Source organism: Ascaphus truei, chromosome 6 (genome assembly GCF_040206685.1).
Source record: "Ascaphus truei isolate aAscTru1 chromosome 6, aAscTru1.hap1, whole genome shotgun sequence".
In the NCBI taxonomy this organism is placed as follows: Eukaryota; Metazoa; Chordata; class Amphibia; order Anura; family Ascaphidae; genus Ascaphus; species Ascaphus truei.
In genome coordinates, this window is record NC_134488.1 from 44725226 (window position 1) to 44750620 (window position 25395).

Sequence of the window (25395 nt, forward strand, 5' to 3'; positions counted from 1 at the left end):
CACGTTGCTTCCTCTCATGCACACGTTGGACTTACAGTGAACACACAAAAGCCCTTGAACTTATCCCCACTCAGGCTCCACCCCCAAACACCGCATGGTTACAATCTGGCTCTTGCTGAATGTCACCTGAGCTCTAAGAACAGCAGCCAATGCACTGAAGCTCCCTGGGCTCCTCCAGGCACGCCCCCTTTCCTGGTTGGCTGTTGCAGCTTTATATACCCTCTCTGTACTGTGCTTCCTCGCTCGTCATAGTTTTTGTATGGGTGTTTCACAGTGCTTGTTCTTTGATTCTCTCGGTTTAGACGCGGCTTGGCAGACTACCCCCTTTGGCTCTCGACTTCGGATTGTTCCTGTTTAAGTACCTTCTGGCTCCCTTCGACCTCGGCACTCATCTCGATTCCTCCATACATCTCCTACCCCTGATCTCGGCAACGGCAACGACCATTCTCCTGGGAAAACGCTATCGGCAAGTATTCTTGCAATACACCCCATCTGGCCTGGCACCATCTAATACCACAACCCGGACACGTCCCTCGCTCTGTCGGTGTGTGTATTCATACCTGCCACCTCAGTTCTAGGGACAGGTCTGGTCTGCGGGCTACTTCGGCGTAACAGTAGATTAGTAACCATTACGGAAATGCTCCTGGTTATATATAGCAAACACACTGGGTGTCTCTATTGCTCCACACAGTCTCTTAATGTTTGTTGTCTCTCTCTGTTATTGTCAACCTAATTAGGTCTTTCCCACTGCACCTAATGTGCACATAGTACTCACGGTACTTTGATATAGGTGCAGTCCGGATTCACACTTAGTGCACTGTTATTGTATTCCCACGAAGAGTCCTCAGTATTCCTTTGTTCACCCACGGCTCCTGGGGATGCTCCGTACCACATGACAACGCGGTGACGTCACTCCCTCTCGCGAGAGTTCGTCTGGTAGGCTGTGGGAGCAGGGCCTCGATCCTCTGCACTGCCGATCTCACCGCAGGCAAATACTGGGATAGGCGGCCACCGGCACCTCTTGGCTGATGTCTGCTGCTTCTACTGAGTCTACTACGTATCATGTGTTCACTGTAAACTAGGCTCCCACAGCCTACCAGACGAACTCTCGCGAGAGGGAGTGACGTCACCGCGTTGTCACGTGGTACGGAGCATCCCCAGGAGCCGTGGGTGACCAAAGGAATACTGAGGACTCTTCGTGGGAATACAATAACAGTGCACTAAGTGTGAATCCGGACTGCACCTATATCAAAGTACCGTGAGTACTATGTGCACATTAGGTGCAGTTGGAAAGACCTAATTAGGTTGACAATAATGGAGAGAGACAACAAACATTAAGAGACTGTGTGGAGCAATAGAGACACCCAGTGTGTTTGCTATATATAACCAGGAGCATTTCCCTAATGGTTACTAATCTACATACCAAGGACTGTTGAAGAAATCTGCAAAGGGTTACTATCCTTTTCTATTGAGTGTGAGATGCTCAGAATTCTCATAAGTTTTATGATATCTCACAGAATGTGAGTTTTTTACTTATAGTTATTTTTATTACCAATTTTAATAAACTGTGTTACACTATTTGTGTTTTACCTCTCTTCCTGCATGTGAATCTATGCTTGAGATTACAACTGCTGTGGATGACCAGCTGTTCCAGATTCATCACATAACTGTTCCAGATCCCAGAGTGGATACAAGGCTTGATTTTATCCTATACGCTGTTAGTGCATATCATACCTTCTGGCGGTTTATTTTGTCTGAACATACTACCCTATGTTTATTTTTCTTGTCTCCATTTGCGCCTAGGTCATTCTATTTGCATATGCATATATATATATATATATATATATATATATATATATATATATATATATATATATATATATATATATATATACACAGTGGTCGACAAATCACCCAAAAATCTACTCGCCGAACAAAAAAATCTACTCACCACCTTGTACCACACGTGTGCTGCTTGGGCCAATAGGAGCTCGCCACAATGTTAAATCCACTCGCCCGGGGCGTGCAAATGTATAGGTTTGTTGAACACTGTATATATATATATATACTATAAGTAAGGCTGCCAGGAAATCAATCAGATCAAACACAATATAAATAACAAAATAATCCAGCGCCTATCAATAATAATTCAAATAAATCAATCGATCCAAATAAAAGATTTTATCTGACCATAAAAAACGTCTAGTCCCATTGACTTGGGGGCTTTAAGATGTCCCTTGAAGGTGTCTCACAATATGTGGAAATAAACAAAAAAAATGATCATAGTGTTTACATGTACAACTGGTGATAAGACAATATGCATATAACACAGAATACACATATACTGTAACACAAACACTAACAGTGTAACAAACTGATTTAAACTAACATATAATAATACAACACCTAAATGATGGTCTAGAAATTAATTCAATAAATGACTAGTTTAATAAAAAATATAAACTGAAATGCAAATATTTCATTTACAGGGTGTTGAGACTGATAGTACACTGCTCCGGTAGGGAAAAATTAGAATCCTAGATACAACAAGCAGGATTCAAGATTGCGTTGTGGTTAATTTCTGCATTGATTGGCAGACCTCAAGGCAAGACATCCAAGATATTTCCCCAAATTTCAGGCACTACCGTCGTGAGTGCCGTTACTCTGGTCCCACCTCCACTGGTGTCCCTGCTCAGGCAGAGCGTCATTCACACCGTTGCTGTATAGGCAAAGTTCCCCACAGAGTCTGTGTGTATTTCCTGGGTTGCGCATGCACACGCGGATGCAAGTCTCCCTCTCCGCTCAATGTTCAATGCTGCACTATTCCACCCGGTCTACTTTTCTCAAATTCCCATAGTTACCCTATCCTTTATGTGAACTATTTAACTTATTAACTCCAGGTATGTGTATTTTTGAAATAGTGGTTGAATATTATCATTTATGCAGCAATTTAATTATGATTTAGAAAAATGTAATATAAACATTTTATTGGACCAATGTTTCTGTTCATAAAAGGAAATGTCATGGGTCAAAACATTTAAAAACACTATAAGATATCTTATAATTTGTATTCGTCCTATCAAAAAGAGTCAGACCAATTTATAGTCTGTCTGCTCTCTATGCTGCATACCTGGAGGAGGATAATTAAATAGACTCTGCATTGTGCCAAAGCTGATTTACCACCTATAACCAAGATGTTACCCCTGATATGTATTCAGCAGGGATTGGTATATCTGCCTGCACACTATATTGATTCTCACCATAGACGTGTGTTCGTATTAGTTGGCCTTTCACCCTAATTATATTTAATACAAGGGTATAATATAATTAATCAGTACTATTGGTGACATATTAAAACCAGAGACAGAACATGAAACACAGACAGAGCTCAGTGCACATCCAGTGAAACTTATACACGGTACAGTGCCTAAATATGTTTGTCTAGAAATCTATTAAATAAAATGGTCTTTTAGTTTAACATTTTGGCCAAAATGTTGTAAGCCCCTGAGCCACTAGACGGTAGACCACATCTCAAGGGTCCCTAACACTAATATAAATTCTTAATAACCTGTGCATTGCCAGGAAGAATGATTTATTATAAATCTGTCAAAATTAGTTGCACAGTTCCAAGTCTGATTGAAGCTTTTATTAACCTGTACATTACCAGGAAAAGCACTCTGTATTAAATTTGTCACAATCATACTGCACGCAAGCAAGTTCCCCTGAGAGTGGGAGATTCTATGGAGTGAGCTTTTAACCACTTAAATTTCTCCTTTTAATTGATTTTAATTTTTGGTTTATTCTTTTTGCGACGTTCATCTCTAGCCTCAACATCAATATTTTATTTCATTTTGATCAATTAAAGTATAATTTTTAAATCCTGCTTGGTGTCTCTCAGTGCAGCTTCAAGGGATTCTTTCTTTTCTCAGTTATCTAATGAGTAAGCGATCAGCTGATTGCCAGAAGCAGAAGCTTGAATATGTTTGGCAAATATAACATTCATGATTTAAATAATCTAATAAACACTTCATGTATCACATGTTTGTTTGTTATACTCTGTGTCCTGTCATCCACCCACTGAGCAGGAACATATTGAAATACAATATGGTAACAATGAGGGGTGGTGGATACAATGCAGCAGCCACTACACTCACCTTGATATGCAGGTCCTTAAATTACAACAAATTAGTGACCTTAAGGCAAGAAAAGAAATCACAACCCAAGAGGTACTGTAAGCAACCTAAATTTAGAGGTCCACATCTAAACCGACCCGGGCTATCCAGAAGACAGTAAAAGTGGTAAGTAAACTATGTGTAAGTGTATATACAGTAGCTATGAGGTATCTCTAATAGCCAGTGAAAGTTATGTGGCTCCATTGTGGGTTTCCCTTAGAGAAATAACTGAACATTTGTAATACCTTCTGCTGTGGTTTTCCTAATCTGCAGTATACTGTGTGTTTTATCCCAATTAGAAATGTCACTGTTCTTACTGTATATTTGTATGTTACTCGTCTGTTGTGAGGTTTCTTATCTAAATCATTTGCACTTTTTTCAGTTTGCTCACTTTTTTCCTTTTTTTCCTTTTTATTTATTGTAAGTTTTAGAGGTTTATATTTTATTGATTGTAATTTTTGTGCATTCATTTTTAATATTTTTCAGGTATAATACATGTGATTGTTACTTTAATCCTGGTTTCTGGATCATGTAGAGAACTCAGTAAGTTTGGTAAAGTCAACACAAAGTATTTGTCATCATAAGTCTCACATTAGCCTTTAATAATTGTGATGTTTAATAATCTTGTTTTCTTTACATTTTTTGTCTCTCGCTTGTCTTCAAAAAGTGTGTGGCACCCAATATCCCCCAGTTCCCTCCATACGCTTGTCATACTGTATATATTCTGCTACCCAACATAACATTGGTATTGCCTAAAATTGCAGTAATGGCTTATTTTTGTACAACTACAGCTCAGCTAATACGTTTACCACAGATTAATACAATATGAGGATAACACATTTAAAAACATCTCAGTCATTAGTGCTATACAATGATGAAAGTTGATTGATTTAATTCAGGTTAGTTTACAGGACCTACTTGAGAAAGAGAGGTAATATTTTATATTCAACACTAGTTCTCCTCTTGACACACTAGATATTCCCAAATATCATAAATAAATTGAATCTAAAATAAAATGGAGTATTGCTTGTCACCAAAATGTTCTCACCCTGCTAATATTTATTTAATAGCTGTAATAGATTCTCTGTGTATTCCTTGTAGGTTGTGATAAACTAGATGGGACTAACATTAGGGATCTTTATAAATGAAATAATTGAATCTATAAATAACAAATATTATTCCCCCGTTTTTTTTTTACAATTTATAACAAATCTATATTTCTTCAGAACCCACCCGGCTTTGGGAACTTTGATCTACAGCAGGTTCTCTGCAAACTTTGCCAAATTTATTTTTCATCTCAACCAGGTATTGGACAACACTCAGTTACATTTGCGGCTCAGAGATATCTATAAGTGTGAGGAGACTCATAATGGCATCCACACCCCATAAAGACTATCATGATGTGGAGTTTGATCCTATAAATCTTATAGAAACATATATTAGTGCTGATAAGACTGATACTAAAGAGGAAATATTGCACTATCCTATACGTGAACTATTTAAAATATTAACTCCAGGTATGTGTATTATTGAAATAGGATAATTGTAATTATATCTATTACTGTATGCACCATTTATTATAAGCATTTTATTGGATCAATGTGTCTGTCATGTAAGGAAATGTCATTGGTCAAAACATATTAAAACATTATAATATATCTTATATGGTATCCCCTATCCTAATGGGATATATATATATATATATATATATATATATATATATATATATATATATATATATATATATATATATATATATATATATAAACCATAATACTGAGTTAAGTTATGGTGAGTAAAAAAAGTGACAAAAACCCTCCACAGGAAAGCAAATATGCAAATATAGCTGTATGCTCATCTGCATGTCTTAGGCAGGTCTGCAACCCCGCCTTTCCCCATTATCACCCAGCATACAGCACTTCCACTGCAGCAAGGGATTCTGGGAAATGACATGCAAATGAGCACACAGTGTCACTTTTTGCCTCAATAACCATTTTTAACATGGTTCCCTATAGGCTTAAGCTTGCTGCATGGTCACAGCTTTGAGCACAGTCAGGGTTAAGGTGCATACCCAGAAAACCACCCACAGACAGCTGTTTTTTTTTTTTTTTTTTTTTTTTTTTTTTTAAATGTTTATTCACATTCACATATTTACAAACAGTAAATAAGAAAACTTTTCAATCAATAATACATTTTCAAGAACAAATAAGAAACTTTCCAGCAATCATAAATCCCTGTTAATTCACACAAAAATACATTCTAATCCTAACAGAAAATTCATGTTTCTTAATTTCTGAAAACGTCGCCATGTACCCAAATATACTGCATTGGTTTCAAATTTTAACACCCATACATTACATAAGAAAACCATCCGCCTCATAAAACTCAATACATAAAACACTCCATTCCTTTAATTTTTTCAGTTTAAGGCATTCCATGGCATAATACACACCCCTTGCTATCTATCTTTACTATCCCGTACAAACATATTATATAACTCGTCTAAAATTTTCTCACATCCTCTTCACTCCTTTCTGCCTCCTGGCAAACTTTAGCCCACGAAACTGCATCACTTATTCCTGCTGAAACATTTTTATAATTCTCTTCCGTTTTTCCTCAAAAAACCTCTTCAAACTTCCGTTAATCTTACCTTCTCTCAAATCCCCTCCCTTCATTACATTTTCTTCCTCTTCCCCTGCACCCAACTCATCTTCCTCCATTGTTGTCACCCTATACTTATTTCCACTGTCCTCCCCCTCCTCCCCACTATCCTGTCCACTACCCTCAGACTCAGTTTCCACTTCTGCACACTGATTTCCTCCTCCCCCATACTGTCCCCCTTCCCTTCATCCTGATCTTCTTCTCTGTTATCAACTTGTCTTCCACTACCCTCTTCCTTTCCTTTCTCACCCACACCTAACACCTCTTCCTCTGGACAAAAAACGTCTTCCACCATATCTGTCAGCCCAACACTTAGCTTTCCAAAAAAACCTCCCTCCAACCCCTCCCCCAAAAATTCTTCATAAAAGTCCATAGTCCGTTCTCCTTGTTTTTCTTCCTGATTCACCTTCTCCTTTAGGCTTTCCGTTTGTCCAATTAGCTTCTCAGTACCAAAACCCGTGAAATGTTTGTCTCCGTTGTCAAAGTTTCTCCTTTTAGAAATATCACACTTTGCAGTGACCTGCATTTCTCTGTCATATAAGTGGTCACCCAGTCCAAGGGGCTGCCCTGGAAACCACAGAGCGCCTCCCTTCCCTTCAAAACAAAACCTGGCAGGAGGGTAGGTCACCCCTCCCACTCCCTCCGGGTCTGGCCCAAGGCAAACCCAGAACTTTCTTTCACCATTGAACATTCCATATTCATTTCTTTGTTCTGCACCACCTTTAACGACTGTACAAAAGTGCTTCAAAAAACTCACAATCGTTTCCTTCCGTACAAAGGCATTATTCATCTGTACAATCACCGGTCTTTCTCTCAGCAAAAACTGGGGCAACACGCTGATTCCCAGCATCTTTGGATCTCCAGCACTTTCTTTCCATCTTTTATACGCCTTCCAGCAGTCTGCCTCCTGAAAGAAGGCCAAATCAAAGATCCCTTGCTTCCGGTACTCCAGTAAACAAAAGATTTCTTCAAACTCCACCTTGAGTAAGTCTCTCATCACCTCCTCCACGATAAAGCGACGTCCCACTCGATCTTTCCAGGCCGTCTCCACCAGAAACCTGAATGTGTTCTTCGTTGTCCCCTCCATCACCATCTGCCGTCCACGCCTTTGCTCTCGTCCTTGTCCGCCAATCACTTCTTGGCTCCGGAGCGGCACCCTTATAGCAGCAAGGGGGTTAAGTCTGTTAGGACGATCCCCCAAGGACAAGGCGCCGGCCCTTCACCATCTCTCTCTCCTTGTCCGCTCCTGATCACCTCCCGCTGCCTGAGATGGCGTACCCCCCTAATCGCAGCATGAGTCTTAAGTTCCTTCCGGAACGATGACTCAAGGCCAAGGGAGCACAGTCTCAGCTACACAGCTGTTTCGACCTTGATGGGTCTCATCAGTGTGGGGTTGATTTTACTGGGAATGCAAGAGAGGCTATGGGATAGGCTAAACCATAATACTGAGTTAAGTTATGGTGAGTAAAAAAAGTGACAAAAACCCTCCACAGGAAAGCAAATATGCAAATATAGCTGTATGCTCATCTGCATGTCTTAGGCAGGTCTGCAACCCCGCCTTTCCCCAGCAAGCTTAAGCCTATAGGGAACCATGTTAAAAATGGTTATTGAGGCAAAAAGTGACACTGTGTGCTCATTTGCATGTCATTTCCCAGAATCCCTTGCTGCAGTGGAAGTGCTGTATGCTGGGTGATAATGGGGAAAGGCGGGGTTGCAGACCTGCCTAAGACATGCAGATGAGCATACAGCTATATTTGCATATATATATATATATATATATACATATATATATATATATATATATATAATATATTATATAGCGTCCCTTATCCCAATGGGGCGATCAGCCATGAGCTGGAATGGAACCAATACTTACAGGAAAGATCATTGAGGGAAATAAATAACACCTAAGGAGGTGTTAGACACTATGTGCTGTGTCTTGGATGGTTCAGGTAGTGATTGAATATTAAGTAATCTTCACAAGATGTGGCGATACTGAATTTTCAGGTATTGTAGTAAAATCTGATAACGTATCACGTCATTATTGTAAAATACTGCAAAATATTTGCACTTGGGACCCCAGTAAAATAGAACTCTGGCTCTCGTTCTCCAGTAGAACCCATATTTCAGGGTGGAACTAACATCACCTTTTATTATCTAAGACAGGCGTTACGGGAGCCATGTTATTTGTAACTAATGCAAGACACTGCTAATTTAACCTGATGTTAAGCCTAAGCTAAGGAGTTAAACCACAGCCATTTTTATTGCATATATTTACCTTTGTGATATGCGTAAAACTCAGGGAAAATAGCGTTCGTTACTAATTTAGGTATCTTAACTGTATTTGCCCTGATATAACAGAGCTTAGTTCACCTGGGCCAGTATTCTTTAGAACAGGCATGAAATAGCCTGTTTACCTCCCAGCTTAAATGACGCAGTGGGGTCATGTGGTGTCACGTTTCCATGGTAACGTGACCTCACAGCGTCATTTGATGCTGGTTACCATGGCGATCGGTAGGAGAAGCTGCAGAGGCCTTGCACAGTCCCCCCGGCATTGAATTTAAGTGCTTTGGGGGAGAGTGCAGGACCTCTGCAGCCACTGCGCCCCCCTGGAAATTCTCCTGCCCCCCCCCACTTTGTGCACCCCTGCTTTAGAATACAGATTCTCATGGCTGACCTTAAGGTTCCTGCAAACACGCATTGTTCATATTCTCCTCTCTCCACTTGCTAGGTTGGTGTATAATTGTTTTCCTTTTGCTGCAGGGTATGTGAGAGGAGACACTCTGATAGATCTCAGCATTGGTACCTCAACTGCTCATCTGCTGACAGTCAGTGATTACTTCAAAGAGATCACTATAATAGAATCGTCTGATGTCAGCATAAGAGAAATAGAAAAATGGTTAAAAAAGGAGCCAGGAGCAGTGGATCTCTCTCATGCAGCTGTGTTTGTCTGTGAGCTTGAGGGTAAAAGGTAAATTGTGTGGGTGTTTGTAATATATATATATATATATATATATATATATATATATATATCCTCTATCCCAGGGGAGCACAAACTTTTTCAGCTGCGCCCCCCTGCCTGACGTGACCCCGTTACCATGGCGCACATGACGCGTCATACCAACGCGTCTGAATCCCGTTAAGTTTGTTCCAGAGGCCTCACGCGGTCCCCCGGCATTTAATTTTAATACCTCGGGGAAGAGCTCGGGGCCTCTGCAAGCGCCCGCGCTCCCCCGAAAGAATCGCCCCCCACTTTGCGCACCGCTGCTCTATCCTCTGAGAAAATAATAGGATGTGCAATAAAAAAATCAATGTATAGCTGTGTCAGGTATATGCTGCCACTATGTAATGGATTTGCACATGAATCTACAGATGCAGATACTGTATGGAAAAGGTAACATTAGGTGCAAAACCTAGACACTACAGTATATAAATATAAAATCCCAGTATATTGGTAAAATAACTGTTGTAATAGGATTGCTATCTGACATGACTGTAACTTCTGCTACACTGTGAGTAGCACTACACCATTGTGTGATACCAATATACCAAACAGTACTTTACTATATTGGAATCTTTCTTTATTTCAGAAGCATATTAAGATCACCTATTACAACATTTATTTTACCAATATACTTGGACTTTATATGGTGTCTACGTTTTGCGTCTAATATATATATCTGAAACCCGATATAATGCGGTCCCTGGGGTCCACGAGAATGAGACCGCGTTATCACCGTGGTCGTGTAAATTTTGGCACCTGAATTTCTTCTCTCCTGTCTGCTGCTGCTCTCTCTCCTCTCCATCTAGAGCGTAGAGGAGGGTCACATGACACACACCACGTGGAATTTTTTGTACTTTAAACATTCAATACTTTATTGCTTTCAGACACACACAGGGAGTTGTGGGAGTTGAACATGAATACATTTTCTATATTACACATGCAGGAATCGAATTCAGGACCTTCCGTTTTCCAGACCAAAGCTTTACCTGCTTCACCACAGCAGGCCAGTGAACTGCTCAGTGTACATTATGTTAAGTATTCTTTTAGAGCCTGTGACATCACACACATGCTGTGGGTTAGTGGTATAGCATTTGTCTAGCATATGAAAGGTCCTGGGTCCTATTCCTGTATGATATTGTTAAATGTATAAATTATAAAATAAATTAAGCATTAATTGATAAATAATACATTGTAATGAAACTAATTTAGAAATTATTATTTAAATTCTAATGTATAAATTATTATTTTATATATTTTATAATATTCCTAATAACCTCACTTAGTATCTGAGCCCTATTCCTAATAACCTCACTTAGTATTCCAGCCCTATTCCTATTAACCTCACTTAGTATCTGAGCCCTATTCCTAATAACCTCCCCGTCTGGTATCTGGAGATACCACTATAACTGAATTATGTGGAAGATATGTAAATACATAACAACAATGCATAACATCACAAAAAGTCCATGTCTACATAACGATGTGATACCGGCCAGTACCACTGGCTCCAAGGTCCCCTTTGGTAAGAAATGCCAGGCGGGTGCACTGTTCAGACTAACTGAGTGCTCCACTATGTCCTTCTGTGAAAGTCTCTGAAACTGTTTCTTTTTGGACGTGTGAGAGGACAGTCTCTTTGACCCCGGTAGTTTTGTCTACAGTGAGCAACCTTTTGCAGAAGCGCCAGCTGTAGCAGCCGGCAACTTTGCCATCAAGCATTTGGCAGAAAGAAGTGGCTATGTGTCTAAGTTGCACCATTGCTCGCAGGGGGGCTGTCCACCTTGAGAGGCTATGGAATCGGCGTGATCCAAACATGTTTCTGGGTAGTAAGTTTGTGAGTAGAATGGATGCTTGAGGTCTTATCTCCGTGTCTTTTTCGGGATCTATGCGTTCAAAGTCATCGGCTGGGGTTGACGGTGTATCAGCGGGTTGCGTGAGAAACATAGGTCCTGTAAGCTACAACGTGCTCTGTAGATGCTCTGCGGACACTGATCTAGTAGCATTGTCTGCAGGATTTTGGTCTGTGGTCACGTGGTGCCATTGCGCTAGTTTGGTTGACTTCCTGATCCTTTCTACTCCTTCTTGGGCCGTCCTTCTGAGCCCATAGGCGGCCACTGAAGGTGATGGGCTGTTGCCGAAGACATGTACTTTCATTCTGTACTCTATAACTTCATCATCTATGTCGTCATTCTGGTACCACAGGAACCTTAGGTAATTTCTGGTGTCTTCTCGCACAAGGAAGCAGTGGAACATCTGTTGGATGTCTGCTGTTATGGCGATTGGCTCCTTGTTGAAGCGGATCAATACTCCTAGAAGACTGTTTGTCAGGTCTGATCCAGTGCGGAGGATGTCGTTTAGAGAGACTCCCTGGTGCTGAGCACTGGAGTTGAACACTACCCGGATTTGACCAGGTTTCTGAGGGTGGTAGACACCAAATGATGGGAGGTACCAGCATTCTTCACCTTCCTTCAGTGGGGGCACCGCTCTGCATGTCCGCTAAAGAATATTTTCTGTATGAAGGCCACAATGTGATTCTTGGTCTCCGGTTTCCTTTGTAGATTGCGGCGGAGCAAAGTGAGCCTAGAGATGGCATGTTCTCTGTTATTTGGGAGGCGCCTTCTAGGTGAACGGAATGGTAGCGGGGTCTCCCAACTGCCTGATTCGTCTTTTTGGAGCTTTTTATTCATCAACCTTACAGTATGAATTCTCTGTATTCCGTTGATGGTGCTTGCTTGTTATCGTCCTTCGTCGTCTGGAACGCTGTGCACCCTAGGTAATTGTCACATCCCCTGATGCAAAGGTGTTTTTGTTGTTTTTAGGGTATGACCTTGTCTCTTATCCTCGCTAGGCCTTCCTGTCACTTGGATATGGCCAAGACACGGTTTGGAGAAGTATGTGGGAGTCCAGGTTCCGTTACCACTGTTCAGCGGGCATCAACATAGTCTGGCTTGTGCCCTTTGCCAATGCACACGTTGCCCATTATCACCCATCCTAAGTCAAGGCTTTGAGCAAATGGGGCATTGTAGGGTCCGTGACGCTGTTCACTGACTTTTTGCACACTCAGGATGTCCCTTCCATGCAGCAGCAAGATCTTGGCGCCTTACTCTATCGGCAGGATGCGGTCGGCTATTCCCCTGAGGTGTGGGTGATGGCGTGCCACGTCTGGTCTGGGAATCCTGTTCCTGTTTGCTGACATGTGATTACACTCTATGAGTGTAGGGAGAGCCATTTTACTCTGTTGTCCACTGAACATATGGTGTAGCCATCTGCTCTCTTCCCTGTTGTCTCAGTTAGTCCTGCACAGGTTCTGAGTGTATATGGTGAGGCATTGTGCGTTGAACAAGCTGAAGAATTCCGTCTTGGCCAATGATCTGTTGCTTTGATCATTGATGATTGCGTACATCCTGATAGCCCTCTCAGGTTGTTCCTGGGGGTGTACTGCGACAAGGCATAATTTGGAGCAGGACCTTTTGTCTCGGCAAACCTCGGTACACTGGGACGTGACAGATATTGGCTCTTCCTCTCCTTCCTCCTTGCCATGCTTTGCATTGGGGGAAGGGTTGTTGAGTTGGTGAAGTGTCAGCGCCTCTGGATGTAGAGATGTTATGTGCTTGTCATTGTTGCACACTGCACATTTGATGGCTTCTTTAGTCTTTGGCTAGATGGGTTGTGGAAGCGCAGCACTTGAAGCAAACTCCAAAGTCTCTGAGTTAGTTCTTGCGTTCGTCTATGAACTTTATCCTGAACTCAAAGCACTTGCTAAGTGGGTGTGGCTTCTTGTGTATTGGGCATTCCCTGTTTGGGTCCCCTGTCTCCCTGCTTGGAGCGGTAGAATGATTGGGACGTGTTGATGTTTCAGGGGACACATCTGTCCTGTGGACTGAGATAGGCGTTCTGGTGCTGCTGTATCTTGTCACCGGTCCTTCATTCTTTAGGCTGCTCATGCTGGGTACAGTTGATGTGCCTAGGATGAAGCTGGGATCGTTTCTTGTTCTTGCTGCTTCGCGAATGAAGCTCAAGAAGAATGAGAAAGGGGGGACGGCGCCTTGCTTTTCCCTTTTGTATTTTGAGTCAAGACCTACTTGGTGGTGGTTCACATTCATTGCCCTGAGCCTCTTCGCATGTTCTACGGATTCTTTCTCCAGCCATTTGGTTAATAGGCTGAGTTCTTCCCTTGTGGAGAAAGCCCAGATTCTTGATTGCGTCCTTGAATGTGAACTTCCATATTCGGTAATTCTCAGGACGGTCGTCAAAGTTGGTAAGTCCTGTCTGCACCATGTCACGCCGGATCATGTACTTGCCCATGTCTGTTAGGCCTGATGCATCAGTGTGTTGGTCGTGTTCTGCTGTTGGTGCCGGGAGGGGCCCTGAGGTCGCCTCTTCCCTTGCGTGGCAGTGTGATGACTGCTGGTTAGTGTGAGAAGCTGTTTTTTTCCGAGTGGGCATACCTAGATTGCGAGCCTGTTGCAGTGCATCCATATGCGTGCTGGCGTGTGGATGACTGTTGCGGCTGTGGCTATTCCAGGTAGAGTGTTCCCTTGATGGAACATCTTCTCCACATGGACCGAGCAAGTATTCGGTATCTTTGATGTCACCCTCGTCCTGTTGAGATGGAACGCTGGTGTTTACGCTGAGAAAGCTCCTCACGTAGTCTTCAGTGCGTCGAACTGGATCCTCTGAGATTTTCCACCTGTAAAGTTGCTCCCCGCCATCCTGTTGTGCGGCTTCTTTTAAGACTTCGGCTTAGGCTATGGTGGCGGCGGCGGCTTCTGACTGGCAGTCAGAGCTGCAAAGGGGGGACAGAAAAATATGTAATCTTGTTCCAGGACAAATACAATAATAGGCCCACCATCCCTTTAGTGCAAAACAAATCATAAAAAGCAACACCTACTCCTATTAAGGAGTCTAACTACACAACAGCTTCAGCCCTCCCTAGCTCTCTCTAGCTGGTTATTAGCCCAAAACGTGTACTTCTATACTATATGAAAACCATATGAGCAGTCTGAGGCACAACAATATATTACTTAGCTCTTATCTGTTGGGGGAGCTTGGCCCTACGAGAGTTCAGAGAATCCCTCTTCTCTGTAGTTCCATTGTTCTGGACAGGACATCCCTGCTTCAGCGCAGTTTCATGTCCTTCATTCTTCTTCCTAGGGTTAAAACCCAGGCAGCCCCAGCAGGCTCCGCGACCACCATCCAGCGAGCCTAGGGAAATGTGCCAGCCAGCTTCACATTGGCTGGGGAGAAGTTTAATATTTTCACACATATACCCTATTCCTCCACATGTATATTCCCTATTATATGCCAATAAACTTTTTTTTGTTTTGCGTCTTTTGCCACTTTAGGCTACTAGCTTGGGTTCATATTTTGTCTCACCTAATGTTGTCCCCATAGAGTGCAATCCTTTTCTAGCTAGGATTCTCATCCTGACTAGTTTTCTGTGCTAATGTATATTTATTCCCTATGCACCATGGGTTTTTATGTTATTAGAAGTAATTATGGAGAGCGATAAGCATTTCTCATGTTTGTACATACTGGTTATTTGACAGAAACTGGTGGCAAAAAAACATAATTCTGGCTTTCATACCATGGTAACTGTCACTCCTACGCTGAGGAGTTTCTTAGACTTGTTACCCATAGTAAGGGTTAAACAGGCAGTCTCTTGCATAGAGTCATTAGTTCCCTATATAAAATAGGCCTCTCAGGGATACACTTCAGACTCCTGGATTAGTAATACGCTACTATGTACTGCATACTTCTTCCATACCTATTTGATCAGGAGATTGCACTAGGAGCCTTCCAGTTTGGCCGATCTAAACATAGTCCGGAGTTACTATACCGAAATCTCCTATATACTGTAGATCATACTTCCTAGCAAGAGCATACCTCCTCCTTCTCAAGAGTAAGAATGATCTTGAACCCTGACATCTGGAGCTTATTTAATGGGCAGGTTACTAACTGACAAAAACAAACAGTGACAGGACACTTGTTTATACACATTACTATAAACACACACCTATTTACAGGAAACAGCAAGGACCCCAGTGAAAACTCTAAAGAACCTGACTCTAGAACATAGGGTGGAACTATATATAACCTCTATACTCCCTATAGTGACATCACAGGTCACAAAACCAACTAGGGAGAGGCAAACCCATCTTTATTATCATCCTAAATCACATGTTGGGGAGGGGAGTAACATGACTGATTTTACACAGTTAACCCATTAAGGCTGTTAACCACTTAACTGAAATAGTAATTCCCAAAGAAGGGGCTATACAGGTCTCTCGACATAAAGTGCCTTCCATATTGTACAGTTTTTCCCGCTTTAGTCGGCATCAGGTTGCCAACAGTCAAAATAAACATATTATAGTTATAAGAAAGGAATAGTGCTCCAGACGTAATTCTGCAATGTATAAGTTTTACATAATTACAGTATCTGATGAAATAATTCATTATTTTTCAGTGAGGGATGGGAGGAGAAAGAAGAAAAACTAAGAAGAGCAGTCACACGTGTTGTGAAATGTGATTTCACCAAAGCCAACCCATTGGACCCAGTTGTGGTGCCACAAGCAGACGGGCTGATCAGTGTTTGGTACTTGGAAGCTGTTAGCAAAGATTATGACAGTTATCTCAGTAACCTGACATTTTTTTCATCATTTCTGAAGGTGGGAGGCCATCTGATCCTGTTTGTGTCATTCAATATGTCATATTACACGATTGGCCAAAACAAGTTTTTCGCCCTGACCTATGATGAGGAGTTTGCAAAGAAAGCCCTTAGAGACACAGGGTATATCATTAAGAGTTTTGGGAAATACAAAAGCAGATTAAATACTCACCTGGCAGACTATAAACATATTGGGTATTTTGTGGCTTGCAAGGAAAGGGAGGTTTAATAACCAATCATCTTACATCATATTTACTAAGCATTCCTCTGTCTTAAGACACTAGAGCATTTCCCCAAGGTCACAAACCATATGTAATTGTCCCTTTCTTATTCACCGCAGAGGTCGTGAGCTAATTGCCATGCATTAAGTCACTGTCCTTTTATACAATACGTGGTGAGATACCTGTGATCAAAACTCAACACAGCTGAGATACCTGGGAAATATGCAAATTTCAATCATTTGAATATATTTTTTATTTACAGATTAACATTTTTCCTTGGTATCTGTATTATCCTGGTTTGCAGGAATTAATTTTGGTTAAAATGTTATCAAAAACATACAAATGCATAGTGCAAAGCTTTGCACGTCTCTAAACGACACCTTTAGCCTATTCAAGTCCATTGAGTGCAGTGCAGGAAAGTGTCTAATGGCAGAAGACTGCTTAATAAATATGAGCCTAAATTGGAATGATTTATTAATTCTACTGCATGGAAATTAACCCTCAGCGGCATTTACACCATCCTGACAGTGTTTCATAAAACCTCCCATTAACATGAGCATGTTAGAATATTTAGCAGTTCTGAGTATGAACTTACATCTCAAACCATATAAAACTGCTAATCAATAGCTAGATACGTTCTCTGCAGCTTCCTGATATTAAAGCTCTTTAGTCATTAAAAGATTTGAGAAAATTAACCATTGTGTGTTATTGTTTGTCAGAAGGCAGCAGGGATTAACATGGCAGGTCTGGGTGTATGTCTGCTAATTAACATTACATTAGGGCAGGAGAGCGCAAATTTTGGAGCTGCGCCCCCCCCCTGCCTGCTCCCTGTCACCTTGTTTGACGGCGTGATGCCGCGGGGTCATGTGGCGTGACGTCACGTAACCCCGTTGCAATGGAGACGGACGTGTGACGTCACGCCATGGCAACGCGTCTTACCAGCTCTGCGGAATCCTGGTAAGTGAGTTGCCGAGGCTTCACACGATCCCCTGGCATTTCATTTAAATGCCTCAGGAAAGAGTGTGGTGCCTCTGAAGCCGCACCACACCGCCCCCTCCCCCCCCCCCCAACAAATCCAGCGTCTCCCTTGATGGGCGCACCTCCCACTTTGCGCATCGCTGCATTAGGGTATCATTTCCCAGTGGGATGGCAGCTTTCATGGTGTGGGAGTATAATGCTAGCTGAATGCGTCTGCTTTACGCTAGCAGGCGGGGAGAGTGAGAGAGAGACCTCTGCAGTGCAAACACCTCTTCAAAGCAGCAGTGTCCCCTGCAATTTGGGAAATTAGGTAGCTTTACTTTTTATCACTCCATGTATGTATGTATATTTGCAGGGCGCTTCCATGTATATGTTACAGCAGTAATAAAAGTCTAAATGATTAACACCTACAGCCTTTTTTAAAGGATCCTGACCTTTGCAGCCCCTCTGTTTAGCACATACATATATATGTATCCCCCTGCAGCATTAATCCTTTGGTGCCACAACCCCCACGGTCACATAACAGCTCGTGGCAATGGCACAGAAGACATTAAGACTTACTACATGTGTAAGTGTTACTAGAAACACAGCATTTGACGCCAGATGCTGTAAGAATCATTTGTCCCATCATGTCTGTGCATTCTCTTATCTGCTATAAAACCTCAGACCCGATTTGTTGTTTGGCTTTCTATCATATTTATGTAACAGTAAATAGTACCCATAGTACCTCTCTTTCCCATAGTATATCTGTTATGTAAGTCCGGTTAGCTGCAGGCAGTAACAGGTTAAATCTGTGCGCTCTTGTCCCCCCTTGTGCTCCTCCTTTGATGGACAGGATTGCGGTGATGACTCATGGTCTATGTGCAGCCTATCAGGGATAGGTACAGTCCATGGTCCCGGCCCTTCATCCTGAGGAAGAGGCAGAATCAAAATGTAGTCAGTCCTACTTTGGGGTTCGGAGTAAGCAAATGGGCTGTGAGTGTCTCCCATTGACAGGATGAGCAGGCCCACCGTCAGGCATAGGCCTAGAGGACCATGTGACTCAACACCCCATCCTATCGGGGAAGCATCATCCAGATAGGGATGGAGCCTTGATACACACACACAGTGGTGCAATTAAGAACTGCAGTGGCTGCTACCATGCCTGCCAATAAAGACCCTTGTTAAACCATACACTCCTGTTTAAGTATCAGTCCTTGGACAGGAGGGAGAAGAACGCAGTAGTGGGGGCGGATTTCCGGTACATCCTGGAGCCCACTACAGCTGGAGGCGCTGAGCACCCGAGATGAACTTCAGTATAAGAATCCAAACCTGTCCTGGTCTCCACAATACCGCAGACACGTCAAGATCTACTGCTCCAAACAGGCTGTGCAATCTGCCAGAGGGGGTGGGGGGGGGGTATACAGTGCTACATTTATGAAATTCTTATATCTATCCCAAGTATGTTTGATTCTCTTACAGTACTAGCCCCTATCCCCTCTACTGGGTGCCAGTGTTATAATGCAAGGGTTAATTGTTTTAAATACAAATTGTATCTATCTTAGGAAATATTGGGCCATTCTTATTTTCTCATCTGTTTCACTAATCAAGCCCAACCTCGAAAGGTAGGATAACGTGAGATGGGGATAAAATCCTCTGGGAAATGTTATATTTTACATAAAAAAAATATGAATAAATTAAATTTAAGGGTTAGTATAAGTTAGTCACAGGTAAAAGTGCACAGTGAGTAAAATTATAAAACATATTATTATAACATGATTAGTGTTATAACAAATAATATCCACAAGATTAAAATATACGCTAGTGAGAATTAAAAAGACCCTTCAGCCCTGCTGTCTGGCATAAGATCTCCCTAAAATATCTATAATTGTACAGAAATAAAATATAAAGTCCTATGGTGGTTTATTAGGATAATATATCAAAGGAGATAATTTCATTTACAAATACAAAGTGTGAATGTACATATGATATATATCTCCGGTGGCTCCTGGGAGACTCGTGCTGAAGCTAACAACCACCCGCCATCTCCTCTGCTGATTTCCGTGTGCGTGTCTGCTGTCACTCCGGTGATGTGGTTCAGTCTCTAATGTCCTTGGTGCCTCATCTATCTCAATCGGTTGACTCCTCCCATCGCATTCAGTGTAATGACACTTCTTCCCCCTTTTTGAGGCGCCATTACACAAAACGCGGTGAAGGAGACACATTTATTCGATACACATCGAATGTGTGATTGAGATTCTCCCTTTTACTATGTTCCCCTAATAAATCAAGTTGCATTATTTTTAAAGGTGTTCTTTTGCTGTGCGTTTTACCGCACCCCACCCATTACATCTGGAACTCCATACTACTATAGCAACATCATGAAATCTGTCCTGAAACCAGATACAAACTTCCATGAACGCAACTAACAAGTACTGTATCTATATTATGAATGCATACAGTGTCTTAACCTTTGTTCAGTCAAATAACTTATACTTGCATACTATAATATATACTATTTCTCCACTTCTTTTTTGTTTGGCTTCTGTCTCCCATGTGACTTTCGACATTATTTTTTTTTTTTTTTCAAAACTCAGAGGGTACCTGTAGACGGACGTTCACAGAGGTACACAATTGGAGTCGTTATAATGTGAAATTATAATAGGCTTTATTGTGCCTTTTTCTTTTCATCAAGAAATTATCCAAACACAGGGGGGAACAAAGCTTTCATTCACTTGGGAGAATTTCTAGTGAATTCCTTGCAATTAGTTCACATCTCCATTAGTTAAGCATTTCTCCCATCCCAAACACATAGCATGAAAATAAGCAGATATAAGCAGTCTCTTAATAATGAAAGTCTTATCTGTTTATAAGCTGTAGAGTAAGCTTCTCTGCTCTCCTGGAACCGCACCCGTGCGTGCACAGAAAAATACCAGCATCCAGGTTTAGAAGTCTTATTGGGTGTCTTGCAATCAGCTCTGCTGTGTGGCTGGCAGAACTCAAGACATTGTGGTGTCTCCAAAGGTCATCTCTCAGTCAGAGCTAAAGAGAGTCACTTCCTGTCTCAAAGGCAGGCTTTTTGTAAACAATCTAATCAGGCAGGTGGTGTTTAGTAATTAACTACCACACTGCTAGATTAAAGGAACATTACTGAACAGGGATAAGTCCCCCGTTACAGTACCGGTCTCTTTTCAACTTCACTTATTTCTGTTACTATGTTTTATATATGTAGCCCCCTTTCCCCATTACTGAGGGAACTACCAGTACTGCTGTCACCTGTCTGGCTACCAGAAGGCCTGAGCCTCCATCACTGGGAGCCTGGGGTATCATTTGTTTGCCTTGGTGCAGTGCATCCGGCGAGGGATCTTAGAGTACAGGGAAGAGCCCCTCACCGGAACCAAAATACACAGTAATTACACACGGGTATATAACAACAGTATTTACTGACATATAATCCACAACACACGGATAACAAGGCCCTGCATGGTCGCAACCACACAGTAACACCTCCCAGGTGTAACCCCCAAAGTACTGAATGCCTGGGCACTTAACCTTTTAGTGTCCACAGACATCTAAGGCCGTTCCATGCAGCAAACACAAACTACAGTGAGTCGGGGGTCTATCTTTGTGGGGGGAAATCTGGCCTTGTCCAGCGGAGCACTGCTCCCTGGATATTACCTTCACCCTCTCTGTCCTGCTCCCAACTGGCGTGGTTCCCGCATTCGTGCCAAACACCTTTCTCTCCTTGTCGTGAATCCAGTAGCCCTATTGTAGGTTTCCCTGATGTGCTTCTACCCTCCGTGGTGGAACTCTGTAATCAGCTGGTACTGATGTGCATTAAATTGCACTTACAGTACGTTGACTTGAGATCTTGTTTGGGATCCTTTCCGATTCTCCATTGGCATTCACCCACCTCTATCCTCCCACATGGTCATTTATCCGATTCCTCTTATGTGATTGATTGTAGATACCCTTGTTTAGAGAAATTAATTGAGTACAATGGTATTCGTAGATCCATCGGTTGACAGTGTAATACTACGGTAACTTTTCTCTAAGAATAGATAGCTGTTTGAGTAAAGGGTTAAGTTATGAGGTACTCATTGTATCTGTTATTGTATATTTATATCCCCTTGGACTAATACCTTTTCATGTATATTCCTCTATGTAGCATATCTGCGATCGGAGATCCTGCTGGAGGAACAAGAAGGTTGTTTACTTCCTGGTTTGAATCATCATGACAACCTACTAAGCAACCAGGATGCTTCAGGCCTCAGTTATACCAGAAACAGCAGAGCTGCAGAGCGATACGGTGATGTCATCGTAGCTGCGCTATTGTACATGTGCACATGCTGTAGCGATTTGTAGCACTACTGCAGAGGAGAAATAACCAGTTCATCACTTTCTGGTTTGTTTAAGATGCACTGTGATTGGCCGTGCCAATCCCGTGATGCGGCCATCGCTTGTGAAAAACAAAATCTCTTTGTGTGACTGAAGCTTTGCAGCACATCGTGGCGCTATCATCGCGATTGGTATGTGCGTATTCATTGCATTTGATTGTTTTGAAGCTTCATGAGCAATTTCTGGTATAATCATGGCCTTACTATCGTGGCGGGCTCTCATTGAATTTTCCTAATGGTCGTGAGATGTGAATCAGCTGTTGGATGTTGATGACGTCAGACACCCTGCGGCTATTTTAGATCTCCTCCTCGTGCGTTTATCGATGCTAGGAAAGCCTCAGTTCTGGAGATAATTGTTTTTCCGTGTCCATTTCTGCCACATCTTTAGTTGAGTTTTGATAGTAGTTTTTAACTTCGTATTCATTTTTTCTACTGACGTTAAATTTACTGATTGAAGATAACGGTTTGTCATAGTTTTCTTGTATGAGTCCGGGTTAACTACTGTATATTATTAAGTGTGTGTGTACGTGTGTATGTTTCCAAGAGTGTATTTCAGACATATAGTAAACCTAGCACCTGAGAATAAATAGCAACACAAGGAATTCACAAGTAAACATAATGTGACAGATTATTTGATAAATACTGTATATTGGTCCTTCCAAGTTACAAAGGTTTCACTTGTGGCCCATACAGATGTTGTTTGTCAAGCTGACTCCATCAGTAAACTGTGGTAAATCAACAGAACAAAACTCAATAAGCCATTAAAATAAAAGGCGTTCAAATCCATGATAAAATGCACGTAAAGAAAACCAAGATACATGTGATTGTCAGCGTGTTTATTAGTGAAGTTTTGAGAGACAGAAATAATAAGAAGGTGAGAGATACAAGAGAGAAAACAGGAGAACAATTACATCCGCAAACCCGCGAGGTTACCCAGGCCACGGAGTTCACACATTTAGCACAAATTCAGACACTGAAAATCCCTGATTTGATAACAAGGGTTTTTTTAAATAAACAAAATGAAAGTATAGAATTGCAGCAAACATAGCACATGTTAGTCAGTATTGGTCCATATATAAGTAAACACGCAAAGGATTGACACTTCTGTACCTTCCAGATCTCTCCAGCTGTTACAGGATAAGGCACACTGCAAAGGTAATACGGGTTTGCAGAACATTAAAGGTGTAAAGCCCCTGTATCCAGGATATAATGCACTTGATGGGCAGCAACCAGAACCAAATAACTGTATGATCTGTTTTACGGGTAATTCTGTATAAGGCAACTGGGGAAACTACACAGTGTCAGTATAGTATATTCCTTTGGACAACTCACAGAAATAAGACTGGGAACACAGTATGGGACATTGTAAATGCCCTTTTAAGTGTTTCTGTTGTTCTTAGAAATAGATTATATAATGCATTATTACAACAACAACAACAAGCAACTTCTTACAAGCAATGTATGGAGCAATCAGATACCCAACAAGCTCTGAGAAACCCCTACCATTACCACATAATATATATATTTATATGTATATAAGTGTCAAAAGGAGTGCTAGTGGGCATGTGTCATGGCAGTGGGGGTTTGGCCCGGTATTAAAGGGGTTACACCCCATTTGGCCACCCCCTGCTCTCACTTGGGAAGCAAGGGGTTAACTGGACTGCGGTCCAGTAATGTGTTTTTACCCTGCTTCAGCAATCAAATGTATATTCCCCTGTAAATGTGTATTGTTCCCATTCCAGTGTTTGCACCAACACATACATTGGGATTGATGCGGGAGGGAAAGGGTTAATGTTAATTCAGTGTTTATAGCCCTTTGTTCCATTTTCCCGCCTTTTCAGTCTCCATTTTTCACCTCTCCATAGGTCGCCATTGCAGCCCAATGCAACCGTATGGAGATTCCAGCGATTTGGGCCAGTTTCGATAGAAGACCTGCAGGTGGCGTCCGAGAGGAGGAGCGGCGGTTCCCCATTGTAAGTCAATGGAGCCATTCATTTCAATGGGGATTCCTCGATGCCGACCTCCAGGAACGGGTTGGCAGCCATCCAAACCCCAGACCGCAAGAGCGGAAACATTATGTGAAAGAGAGCTTTGATCACACTGAGTTCAAGTTCAAATACAATTGACGTGGGAAACTTAGGTTCTAGGGCACCCAGAAATAAAATTATTTTTGCCCCTAGACCCTAGGAATCCCCACACTCGACCACCACCGGGGCCGGGAATGAAGGACCCCCGTAAAGGGTTGCGCTTGCCACAAAGGTTGCGCCATTGACTCTAATGGCGGAGTGGAGGTCCCATTGAATCCAATGGCAGCGCCAGGCCCATGCATTTCCTATGGCGGCGCCGGCCATATTGATTCCAATAGGGGGAAAGCCGCGTGACTTCAAAATGGCTAAGACCGAAAGGGTAAAAAGTGTAAGCCCATATCTCCGGTTCTGTGAGTACCAGAGGGTTGGGATTTGGGTCGCATGTAGTCACTGTTCCGGCATGACTGCATGGTCATTTCCAGCCCTCTCCGATCAACCAGACGGAGTAGGGGCAAATGTAAAAAATTGTGGTTTTCCTATAGACTTCAATGGCGGAGTTGCTCCATTGAAAGCCTATAGCGGCAAGCCCATTGACTTCAATGGCGGAGTTGCTCCATTGAAAGCCCATAGCGGCGGAGCCCATTGATTTCAATGGCGGAGTTGCTCCATTGAAAGCCTATAGCGGCAGAGCCCGTTGATTTCATTGGGAGAGTGAAAAGCAGAGATTAATTTTAGTTATAGAGGAGAATCCTGCATTAAAGTGAATAGGAGATTGAAACTTGTTTTTGTATCTCCGGTTCTGGGGGTCGTGGATGGCTGAAACTTGGCCACTTTGGCAAAGGTTTTCCGGCATGAGGACCTGGCAAATTTCAGCCCGCTCAGACCCACAGAACGGATTATTTTAATATGTGAAGATATAAAAGTATGAATTGTATTTTGGGTCTGGTATAAAAACTCAGAGCCCATATGTTATGTTAATGCTCAGGGAGGTAGACAAGTGGTCTACAATAAACCCCTGATCAAAGGCTCCCCCACCCTGCTTGTGTATGCTATGACAAAGGAAGTTAGGACTTGGGTACTTTATGATAAGTGTTGTGTTTCACACCCTGGGACAAAGGGTTTCCTGGCCAAAGCAGACATTCAGATGCCATGCTTGTGGGAGGGGGGCTAGGGAAATAAGCCCCCTATTAGAATAAGATCCACCCAGTGGGCAGGTATTACGGTGCCCCTCAGGTGAGGTGGCAAGGAGGGATTGGGTGCAGATAATTGTTCTCCAATGACTTGCACTCAAT

General features: G+C 42.2%; 1 protein-coding gene across 1 annotated transcript; it reads left to right on the forward strand.

The window, feature by feature from the left end:
* Positions 1-5541: 5541 nt before the first annotated feature.
* Positions 5542-16779, forward strand: LOC142496457 (nicotinamide N-methyltransferase-like). The gene is made up of 3 exons (XM_075603152.1): positions 5542-5689; positions 9597-9804; positions 16301-16779. The coding sequence occupies exons 1-3, from the start codon at positions 5542-5544 to the stop codon at positions 16728-16730; spliced, it is 786 nt and encodes a 261-aa protein (XP_075459267.1). The 3' UTR covers positions 16731-16779.
* The last annotated feature ends 8616 nt before the right edge of the window (positions 16780-25395 follow it).